This window comes from Piliocolobus tephrosceles, chromosome X (genome assembly GCF_002776525.5).
Source record: "Piliocolobus tephrosceles isolate RC106 chromosome X, ASM277652v3, whole genome shotgun sequence".
Classification (NCBI taxonomy): Eukaryota; Metazoa; Chordata; class Mammalia; order Primates; family Cercopithecidae; genus Piliocolobus; species Piliocolobus tephrosceles.
Window position 1 is genome coordinate 93472682 of NC_045455.1, and position 11179 is coordinate 93483860.

At 40.3% G+C, this 11179-nt stretch overlaps 1 protein-coding gene and 1 pseudogene across 3 annotated transcripts in view; both read left to right on the top strand.

Annotated features, from left to right (window-relative positions):
• Positions 1-6109, top strand: part of MICU2 (mitochondrial calcium uptake 2) — a 111838-nt gene extending 105729 nt beyond the window's left edge. For all 3 annotated transcript variants that reach the window (XM_026454220.2, XM_026454221.2, XM_026454222.2), the window contains 3 exons: positions 2295-2403; positions 3167-3324; positions 5446-6109. In XM_026454220.2, coding sequence (XP_026310005.1) covers positions 2295-2403; positions 3167-3324; positions 5446-5550 — 372 coding nt within the window. In that variant the 3' untranslated portion in view covers positions 5551-6109. The remainder of the gene's footprint in view (positions 1-2294; positions 2404-3166; positions 3325-5445) is intronic.
• A 4059-nt stretch (positions 6110-10168) lies between these two features.
• LOC111525313 lies at positions 10169-10900 on the top strand (annotated as a pseudogene).
• The last annotated feature ends 279 nt before the right edge of the window (positions 10901-11179 follow it).

Below are 11179 nucleotides of genomic sequence, written 5' to 3' on the forward strand. Positions count from 1 at the left end.
TTTTTTTTTTTTTTTTTTGAGACGGAGTCTGGCTCTGTCTCCCGGGCTGGAGTGCAGTGGCCGGATCTCAGCTCACTGCAAGCTCCGCCTCCCGGGTTCACGCCATTCTCCTGCCTCAGCCTCCGGAGTAGCTGGGACTACAGGCGCCCGCCACCTCGCCCGGCTAGTTTTTTGTATTTTTTAGTAGAGACGGGGTTTCACCGGGTTAGCCAGGATGGTCTCGATCTCCTGACCTCGTGATCCGCCCGTCTCGGCCTCCCAAAGTGCTGGGATTACAGGCTTGAGCCACCGCGCCCGGCCCCGAATTTACTTTCAAATTAAGAATTTTGGGCTGGACACAATGCCTCACACTTGTAATCCCTGCACTTTCTGAGGCTAAGGTGGGAGGATCACTTGAACCCAGGAGTTTGAAACCAGCCTGAGAAACATAGAGAAATCTCATCTCTAATAAAAATAAAAATAAAAATAAAAATATGTGTTGTGTGTGGTGCTGTGTGCCTGTAGTCCCAGCTACTTGGGAGGCTGAGACAGAAGGATAGCTTGAACCCAGAATTTCAAGGTTGCAGTGAGCTGTGATCTGACTCCAGCCTGCGGGGGCAGAGTGAAACACTATCTCAAAAACAAAAACTTTAGAGAATTTTCATACTTTGTTTACTTTTGTGTTGTTTTTCGGGTTTTTTGTTTGTTTGTTTCTTTTCTTGGTTTTTTGAGACAGGGTCTTGCTCTGTTGCCCAAGCTGAAGTGCAGTGGTATGATTAGCTCACTATAACCTCAAACTCCTGTGCTCAGGGGATCCTTCTGCCTAAGCCTCCTCAGTAGCTGGCACATGCCACCATGCCTGGATAGTTTTTGTATTTTTTATAGAGACGGGAGTTTCACCATGTTGCCCAGTCTGGTCTCCAACTCCTGAGCTCAAGCAGTCCAGCCACCTCAGCCTTCCAAAGTGCTGTGATTACAGTCAGGAGCCACCGTACCTGGCTTTTATTTTTTAATGGAAGAAACTGAGTTTTCTTTTAACTTTTTTATTTGTTTGTTTTTAGACGGAGTTTCACTCTGTCACCCAGGCTGGAGTGCAGTGGTGCAATCTTGGCTCACTGTAGCCTCCGCCTCATGGGTTTAAGTGATTCTCCTGCCTCACGCTCCCAAGTAGCTGGGACTAACAGGCGTTCACCACCACACTCAGCTAATTTTTTTTTTTTTTTTTTTCGTATTTTTAGCAGAGGACAGGGTTTCACCATGTTGGCCAGACTGGTCTCGAACTGCTGACCTCAGGTGATCCTCCTGTCTTGGCCTCCCAAAGTGCTGGGATTACAGGCATGAGCCACCGCACCCAGCCCATTTGTTTTATTTATATTTATTTATTTATTTATTTATTTATTTATTTATTTATTTACTTACTTACTTATTTATTTTTTGAGACGGAGTCTTGCTCTGCCACCCAGGCTGGAGTGCTGTGGCATGATCTCAGCTCACTGCAAGCTCTGCCTCCCGAGTTCATGCCATTCTCCCACCTTAGCCTCCCAAGTAGCTGGAACTACAGGCGCCCACCACCACACCCTGCTAATTTTTTTGTTTTTGTATTTTTAGTAGAGAAGGGGTTTCACCGTGTTAGCTAGGATGGTCTCCATCTCCTGACCTCGTGATCCGCCTGCCTCAGCCTCCCACAGTGCTGGGATTACAGGCTTGAGCCACCGTGCATGCCCTGTTTGTTTTATTTGTAAGTGTGCTGATTTTGAAGTCAGATGGACCAAGGTTGAGATTCTGATGGTTCCAGTTAGTAGACCTTGGGCAAACTGCATAACCCCTGAAGTGTTACTTACCTAAGACTTAGAGAGGCTAAGGTCATACATGTTATAAAGGGCAGAACCAGAATTTCAGCCTAAGTCCATTTAACTCCAAAACCCAGTGCTCTTAGTGCTGTGTCCACTAATAAAACTTAGCAGAAGTGGACCACTTAACAGAGTATGGTAGTCTCTTCAAGCTGCCACCTGAAAACACCACAGGCTAGGCAACTTACACAATAAATTTATTTCTCACAGTTCTGGAGGCCAGGAGTCCAAGATCAAGACACCAGCAGGGCCAGTTTCTGGTGAGGCCTCTTGCCCAGCCTGCACACATCGCCTTCTCACTGTGCCCTTTGTGTGGCCATTTCTTCGTGCACACAGAGAGAAAGGGTTGTCTCTTCCTCTTAGAACGACACTAGTCTTTACGGTGGAAAAGAAGGTTCACAGTTAACATTTATAATATTATTTAATGTATTTACAAAATTGTAATAAAAACTCTTACTTTATTAGAGCATTAGTTTGGATGAATTCAAGTCATTTTGCCATTTTACAACCCAGTTGGAAGACTTTGCTATTGCCATGCAAATGTTCAGTTTAGCTCATCGTCCTGTCAGACTAGGTAAGTTATATGAAAAGCTATTTGATTTTTATCATCTATAAAGTTTTAGTATATTCTCCAACTAAATACTACCAATCAAGGAACAAATTATAAGTAAAAATAATTGACCTTTTAATTCAGTTTGGTTATTCTAGATTTAGAATACCAGTACTCCAATTTAATGGTTACTTTCTATACTTTTATTTTCTCATTCTCCTAAAAAGAAGAAGGCCGGGCGTGGCGGCTCATGCCTGTAATCCCAGCAGTTTGGGAGGCCAAGGTGGGCGGATCACAAGGTCAGGAGTTCAAGATCAGCCTGGCCAACATGGTGAAACCCCGTCTCTACTAAAAATACAAAAATTAGCCAGGCGTGGTGGTGGACGCCTGTAATCCCAGCTACTTGGGAGGCTGAGGCATGAGAATCGCTTGAACCTGCAAGACGGAGGTTGCAGTGAACCGAGATCATACCATTGCACTCCAACCTGGGCAATGAGCAAGACTTCGTCTCAAAAAAAAAGAAAAAAAAAGAAGGAAGAAATATTTAAATATATGTCTAGAGCACTGATTAAATTAAAATAGCTGACTTATGATGCAGTGATTCTCATGACATTCCTCAACTTATGATTTGAATATTTTCTTCATGGGTATTTTTGTTTTTGTTTTACTTCCCAAATAATAAAAATTTGGATTTGCTTTTACTTCTTAAATAATGAAAATTTAGATTAATTTCACTTAGACTATTTCACATAGTTGATAAGTTGTTTTATATGTGTGTGTTTTTTAGCCGAGTTTAAGAGAGCTGTGAAAGTAGCAACAGGACAAGAACTCTCAAACAATATTTTGGACACTGTCTTCAAGATCTTTGATTTGGACGGTGATGAATGTCTTAGTCATGAAGAGTTTCTTGGGGTGTTAAAAAACAGAATGCATCGAGGTTTATGGGTAACAGATTTTTTTACATGATGTTTACATTATATATCATTAACTGAATGATATTAAACCTAGAATTTTGGCACTTGTACAGTCTTTAAATGGAGTTTTCATCACTTACAAAAAGATTATAAGCTGTAACTGAAATACAGAAATATATTTTATGTATGAGATTAAACATCTTTGCTTTTTAAAAAATAATCTGAATCTAATAAGAAATCACCATTTAAAGTTACCATGAGCTAACATTGCACCACTGCACTCTAGCCTGTGCAACAGAGCAAGCCCTTGTCTCTAAAAAAAAAAAAAAAAAAAATTTTAAAAAAGGAAATTACTATTCAGAAATGTAGCCTAGCTGGACATGGTGGCGGACATCTGTAATCCCAGCACATTGTGGGAGGCTGAGCCAGGTGGATCACTTGAGGCCAAGAGTTCGAGACCAGCTTGGGTTGCATCACGAGACTCTGTTTCTACAAAAAAAAGGGGGAAAAATAATCATAGCCTAGGGTTTGACTAACTACATATAATTTGTAATTAGATATATGTAAATTCAAATCCCAGCTCTACTGTTTATTAACTGCCTAATCTTGCAAAGCCACTTAATTTTTTTTAGTCTTAGATTCTTTATCCGTACCATGAGGAAACTAATGTACCAGAAAGCATTATTGTGAGAATTTAATGTAAAATACTTAGTATAGTGGCTGAGATTATGAAGTAAATTTCACTATTAGCATTATTCACTCAAAGTCACATGTGAGTCTGTACTTGTGGGACAAAACAAATTCAGATTTTTGTTCAGATTAGAATGTGCTAGAAGCACTCTCAGAAAAGAAGTCGGCCAGGGGAAGACTAGGGTCCTAAGAGAATCTACATGGTTGGTAGGTAGGCAAGAAGAATGGAAGGGGAGAGAGAGAGAGAGAATGGTACTATTCATGAAAATAAAGCTATTTACGGCCGGGCACGGTGGCTCAAGCCTGTAATCCCAGCACTTTGGGAGGCCGAGACGGGTGGATCACGAGGTCAGGAGATCGAGACCATCCTGGCAAACACCATGAAACCCCGTCTCTACTAAAAAATACAAAAAACTAGCCGGGCGAGGTGGCGGGCGTCTGTAATCCCAGCTACTCGGGAGGCTGAGGCAGGAGAATGGTGTAAACCCGGGAGGTGGAGCTTGCAGTGAGCTGAGATCCAGCCACTGCACTCCAGCCTGGGCGATAGAGCGAGACTCCGTCTCAAAAAAAAAGAAAATAAAGCTATTTACAACTTAGAAAAGCAATTCCATTTCCTGCAACAAACATAACAGGGAAAAATAATAAATATGATTTTCATTAGCAAACGTATTAATATTTTATAAGCTTATCAGTTATCCAACACCCCATAAATGTATTCCTGGAAAGTAAGCCAGTCTTTACAGTTCACAATTGAGTGTACCTAGGAGTCTCTTTGCCCTTTCTCAGAAGACATTAAAAAGAAAAGCTGTGAATCAGTCATAAGAAAAAGAACATATATAATCTGGAGTAGAATTTTGCTTCCACTTGGCTAATTTTCATCAATGCTGTGCTCCTGTGGTCACCCGGATCCAAGTATTTCCAAACCTTGACCTTTTCATTTTGTTGAGAGAAGTAGTAATCCACATGTATTTTTAGCTAACAAAACAGTTACATGAATTAATTATTTCTTGAAGCTTTTCATCAAATATTTTGTGACCTATATTTTTTTTAATTTTAGCCAATGTTAAAGCTTTAGGCTTATAATTGTATTCCATATAGCTAAATAAAGTTCACCAGAAAAAAAGGGAAAGATTATAAAGCATTATAAAAGGAAAAAATTAAATTTTAAAGCCAGTATGTGAGAGAAGATGGCCCAAAGTCTTCATTACCCTCTTAGAGAAGAAACTCCATTAATGTGTGCTGAGTCTGGTTCCACTCCCTAGTTACCTTAAGCGTAGTCACATTCACTTTTTGTCTTTCACCCTCATTTTACAATTCTATTGTGATCATCTTTTACAACATAATTCATCCTCAACTACTTTTGGAGGAATGTGCAAAGGAAATAAACAGTAATGTAAAGTACACATGAAATCATGTTTAACCTTGAAGACAGTGATTCTTGATTTTTACTTTTGGTTAACAGGTACCACAACATCAGAGTATACAAGAATACTGGAAGTGTGTGAAGAAAGAAAGCATTAAAGGAGTAAAAGAAGTCTGGAAACAAGCCGGAAAAGGTCTTTTTTAATAAAAGATATAATAGTATGGCAATTATATTGTTCCAAATGTCAAAATTTGTGGTATTTTAGAAGTACTAGCTGTTTATCTTCCTAAGTCTTCATTGATATTCTTTGTGATATAAGCATGTCTTGTACTTGCTTTCTGATTCATAATTTTATTAAAGAACTTAGTAGAAAGAAAAGTAAGTATAAAAATAGATACTGGATTCTGTCAGAAGGCCTAGATTTGAAATAGTGTTTTGTACTTCGGTAAGATGGAAAGCTTAGTGATTCACTGATTTCTTGGACACTAATAATGATACGCTTTCTGGAAGGATAAAACAAATACATACGGGAAAAAGTACTTGAGACCAAGGCCAGCATCAATTCCAGACATCCTCATGTTCCTAATAGGCTAAATGAAGTTAAAAACTTACTTGAGATTTTTCTCATCTGTACCTTATATATCTCATAAATTTATTGTGTATTTTATGTCAGTAGCTTAGCTGTTTATTGTCTTTAAAATAACATGTAAATTTCAATGTTCTATCTAGAAGCAGAATAAAATATTTACATAGATACAAAAAATACTGACGTGCTTTTTATTTTACATGTGTTTTTAAAACTACTTTAAAAAATTGTAAATACTCTCATCCCTTGCCAACTGTAGAGACAATGGAAAAGAAACCTCAGTGGCCACACACAACAAGGAAGATACACTTTGCAAAAATTGTTTGGAAAAGGCACAAATAGGAGTGGGTCCAGCCCACAACAAGCAAAAACAAGCAATCCCTGAGGAGTAGAATTAGATTCCAGAGTTACTACAATATAATGCTCAGAATAACAAGTTCTCAACAAAAAAAATTATAAAACATGTAAAGCAACAGGAAAATACGATCCATTCACAGGATATGAAGAATTTCACAGAAACCATACCTAAAGAAGACCAGACTTTGGAATTATTAGCCAAAGATGTTAAATCAATTGTTGTAACTATGTTCAATATGTTTTCTAAAGGAAACCATGAATAAACACTAATAGAAATCAGAAAAACAATGAACAAAATGAAAATATAAATAAAGAGACATTATAAAAAGGAGCCAAACAAATTCTGGAGCTGAAATCTGCAATAACTGAAATGAAAAATTCAATAAAGGGATTCAGCAGCAAGTTTGAACAAGGAAAAGAGAGGACTGGCAAAACTGAAGATAAGACATTGAAAATTACCCAGTCTAAGGAAAAGAAAGAAAGTGAAGAAAAATGAAGAGAGCCTGAGGAACCTATGGGACCTCATCAAGCATACCAAATACACCTTATAGGAATCCCAGAAGGCGAAGACAGAGAGAAAGGAGCAGCAAAAAATTTGAAGAAATAATAGCTGTCAAATTCCCAAATCTGATTAAAAATATGAATGTATACATCTAAGAAGCTCAATGAACTCCAAGCAGGAAAACTTTGAAGAGATGCACACTGAGACATATAGTCAAATTATCAACTCCCATAGACAAAAAGATAATTTTGAAAGCATCAAATAGAAGTGACTCATGTGGCCGGGTGCAATGGCTTACGCCTGTAATCCCAGCACTTTAGGAGGCCAAGGCAGGTGGATCATGAGGTCAGGAGATTGAGACCATCCTGGCTAACACAGTGAAACCCCGTCTCTACTGACAAAAAATTAGCCAGGCGTGGTGGCAGGCGCCTGTAGTCCCAGCTTCTTGGGAGGCTGAGGCAGGAGAATGGCCAGAACCTGGGAGGCAGAACTTGCAGTGAGCCAAGATCGCACCATTGCACTCCAGCCTGGGCGACAGAGTGAGACTCCGTGTCAAAAAAAAAAAAAAAAAATGGCTCATGCATGTATAAGAGACCTTCAATAAGAATGACAGTTTCTCTCCCACCAGAAACCATGGAGGCCAAAAGGCACTGGATGACATATTTAAAGTCTTGAAAGAAAAAGACTGTCAACCAAGAACTCTATATACACAGCAAAACTATCCTTCAAGAATGAAGGAGAAATTAAGATATATCCAGATTTAAAAGACTGAGTCTTATTACCAGTATCTGCCCTACAAGAAATGCTAAAGGGAGTGCTTCAGGCTGAAATGAAAGGACAATAGACAGTAATTCAAAGACAGAAGAAAAAAAATATTACTAAAGGTAACTTCATAAGTATACATAAAAACCACTGGGCCACAAATATATGGAAATTAACAACACAACCAATGCCTCAAAGAAAAGGGAAATGAGAACATATTTATTGAGACAAATAAAAATGAAAACACAACAGCAAAACTATGAGATGCAGTGAAAGCAGTGCTAAGAGGGAAATTTTTTCCTTTTTCTATTTTTGAGACAAAGTCTCGCTCTTGTCCCCCAGGCTGGAGTGCAATGGCGTGATCTTGGCTCACTGCAACCTCCGCCTCCCAGGTTCAAGCAATTCTCCTGCCTCAGCCTCCCGAGTAGCTGGGATTACAGTCACATGCCACCACGCCTGGCTAGTTTTTGTATTTTTAGTAGAGACGGAGTTTCACCATGTCTCTAATCGCACCATTGCACTCCAGCCTGGGCGACAGAGTGAGACTCCGTGTCAAAAAAAAAAAAAAAAAATGGCTCATGCTGGTTGGCCAGGCTGGTCTCGAACACCTGACCTCAGGTGATCCGCCCGCCTTGGCCTCCCAAAGTGCTGGGATTACAGGCCTGAGCCATCACACCCAGCCTTAAGAGAGAAATTAATAGCTGTAAATGTTTACATTTAAAAAGAACAATACTCTCAAATTAACAACTTAACTTTACACCTTAAGGAACCAAAAAAAGAGAAAATGAAATCCAAAGATAGAAGGAAAGAAACAAAGAAAACCTAAACTGTGGTTTCATGTATTGACAAAGGCTCCTTATGGACAAGTTTGAGAGTTAAAAACTCCAGGCTGGGTGCGGTGGCTCACGCTTGTAATCCCAGAACTTTGGGAGGCCAAGGTGGGTGGATCACCTGAGGTGGGGAGTTCAAGACCAGCCTGACCAACATGGAGAAACCTCGTCTCTACTAAAAGTACAAAATTAGCCAGGCGTGGTGGCACATGCCTGTAATCCCAGCTATTTGGGAGGCTGAGACAGAAGAATCTCTTGAACCTGGGAGGCGGAGGTTGCGGTTAGCAGAGATTGTGCCATTGCACGCCAGCCTGGGCAACAAGAGTGACACTCTGTCTCAAAAAAAAAAAAAAAAAAAAAAATCCAGAAGGCCCCAACATGGTAGCTTACTCCTGTAATTCCAGCACTTTGGGCAGCTGAGGCGGGAGTATCACTTGAGGTCAGGAGTTCAAGACCAGCCTGGCCAACATGGGGAAACACCCCGTCTCTACTAAAAATACAGAAATTAGCTGGGTGTGATAGTTTATGCCTGTAATCCCAGCTACTCAGGAGGCCGACGCAGGAAAATCTCTTGAACCTATGAGATAGAGGTTGCAGTGAGCCGAGATCACACCACTGCACTCCAGCCTGGGTGCCAGAGTGAAATTCCGTCTCAGAAAAAAACAAAGTGAACAACAACAACAAAACTCTACAGGAAGCCATGCTTGGTGTATGAACCTATAGTCCCAGCTACTCAGGAGGCTGATGTGGGACTGTCCCTTGAGCCTTGGCATTCAAGGCTGCAGTGTGCTTTGATAGTACCTGTGATAGCCACTGCACCCTAGCCAGGGCAATATAGCAAGAGCCAATCTCTAAAAAAATAATAATAAATAAAAGACCAGGCGTGATGGTTCATGCCTCTAATCCCAGCACTTGGGAGGCCGAGGTGGACAGATCAGTTGAGGCTGGGAGTTCGAGACCAGCCTATTAAATTAATGGTAAACACCAAACCACAGATCCAGGAAGCTAAGAGAACACCAAACAGAATAAATACCATAAAACCTATGCTCAGGCATATTATATTCAAGCTTCAGAAAATCCAAGACAATGGGGAACTCTTGAAAAAAGCCAGAGGGGAGAGAAATAACCTCTAGGGGAACAAGCTTAAGAATAAAGTACATTGAATAGTTGCAGTGAGCTGAGATCAAACCACTGGTCTCCAGCCTGGGTGACAGAGCCAGAGTCTGTCAAAAAAAAAAAAAAAAAAGGAAAGAGAAAAAAAAGAGAAAGAGAAGGAAAAGAAAAGAGAGAATTATAAAGTACCTGTATACCCTTGAAGTGGTATAGTGTTATTTGAAGGAGGACATGAACCCCCGTCTCTACGAAAAATTAAAGTAGCCAGGCATAGTGATGCATACCTACAGCCCTCGTCACCCAAGAGGCTGAGGCCGGAGGAAGACATGGGTTAGTTTTAAATTTATATTGCAAACTCGAGGGCAACCACCAAAACAGTAAATAACTTATTTATTTTCAAAGGTTCCCATAAAAATAAAATACAAACCATCACCAAGGTCTCAAGGTTCTTCCTCCCCCTGCCCGTGACTCTCCCAACCTCACCTTCTGCCCTTCCCCTTCTTGCTCAACCACTATGGCCATCTTGTTACCCCTGGAACCCCTCAAGCTCTCTCCTGCCTCAAAGTCTTTGCCTTGCTATTCACCTGGCCTATAATCTTCCACCTCTGGGTGTTTCACAGGACTCACCCCTCTGCATCATTCAGGTCTTTACTCAGTTATCCTTAATGAAAAAGACCATCACGGACACACTTCTGGTGTTTCAAGAGGCCTGAGCCAGCCAAGTCCGCTCCCTCCCTGAAGAAGGGGTCCAAGAAGGCGGTAACCAAGGCCCAGAAGGATGGCAAAAAGCGCAAGTGCAGCCGCAAGGAGAGCTACTCTGTGTATGTGTACAAGGTGTTGAAGCAGGTTCACCCCGACACCCACATCTCTTCCAAGGCCATTCGTTAGTGACATCGTTGAGCGTATCACGGGCGAGGCTTCCCGCCTGTCGCATTACAACAAGCGCTCCATCATCACCTCCGGGGCGATCCAGTCGGCTGTGTGCCTGCTGCTGCCCCGCGAGCTGGCCAAGCACGCCGTGTCCGAGAGCACCAAGGCCGTCACCAACTACACCAGCTCCAAGTAAACTTGCCAAGAGGAGACGACAGCCTTTAGACATTCTTTTCCAACAGTCGTCACTGCTGGACAGTGCTTCATCTTACAAATAAACCAAAGAAAATGAGTGATCCTAGAAGAAGATAAACGGATGTATTTTAAACAATCAAGGAAGGACCAATATACACCTGGCTAAGAAAAATTAGCTCGTTTTTTTCTGGGTATGAAACAAAATGTTCTTCATAGAAATTTATAAAAAGACAAAAAATAACTCCTGGTATCGCCTATTCTTTTTATATGTATATCATGTATATTCATATTCATGTATACATATATCTCATCATGTATCTTACATATGTAAAATAAATTTAGGTGTCATGCTATATATATTTAGATAACAATATGCTTAGAAACAATTTTTAATGGATGCATAATTTATGAATATATTGATATGTAATTACTACTTCATCATTGACTATTTCAATTGATTCCCATTTCTATGCATCATACAGCTCACACATCTTTGTACATAAATCTTTGTTCAAATATTATTTCCTAAATATAGACTACATGAAGTGGAAATACTAAATCAAAAGTGAAAAACATTTTCTTTTTTTTTTTTTTTTTTTTTTTTTTTTTTTTTTTTTT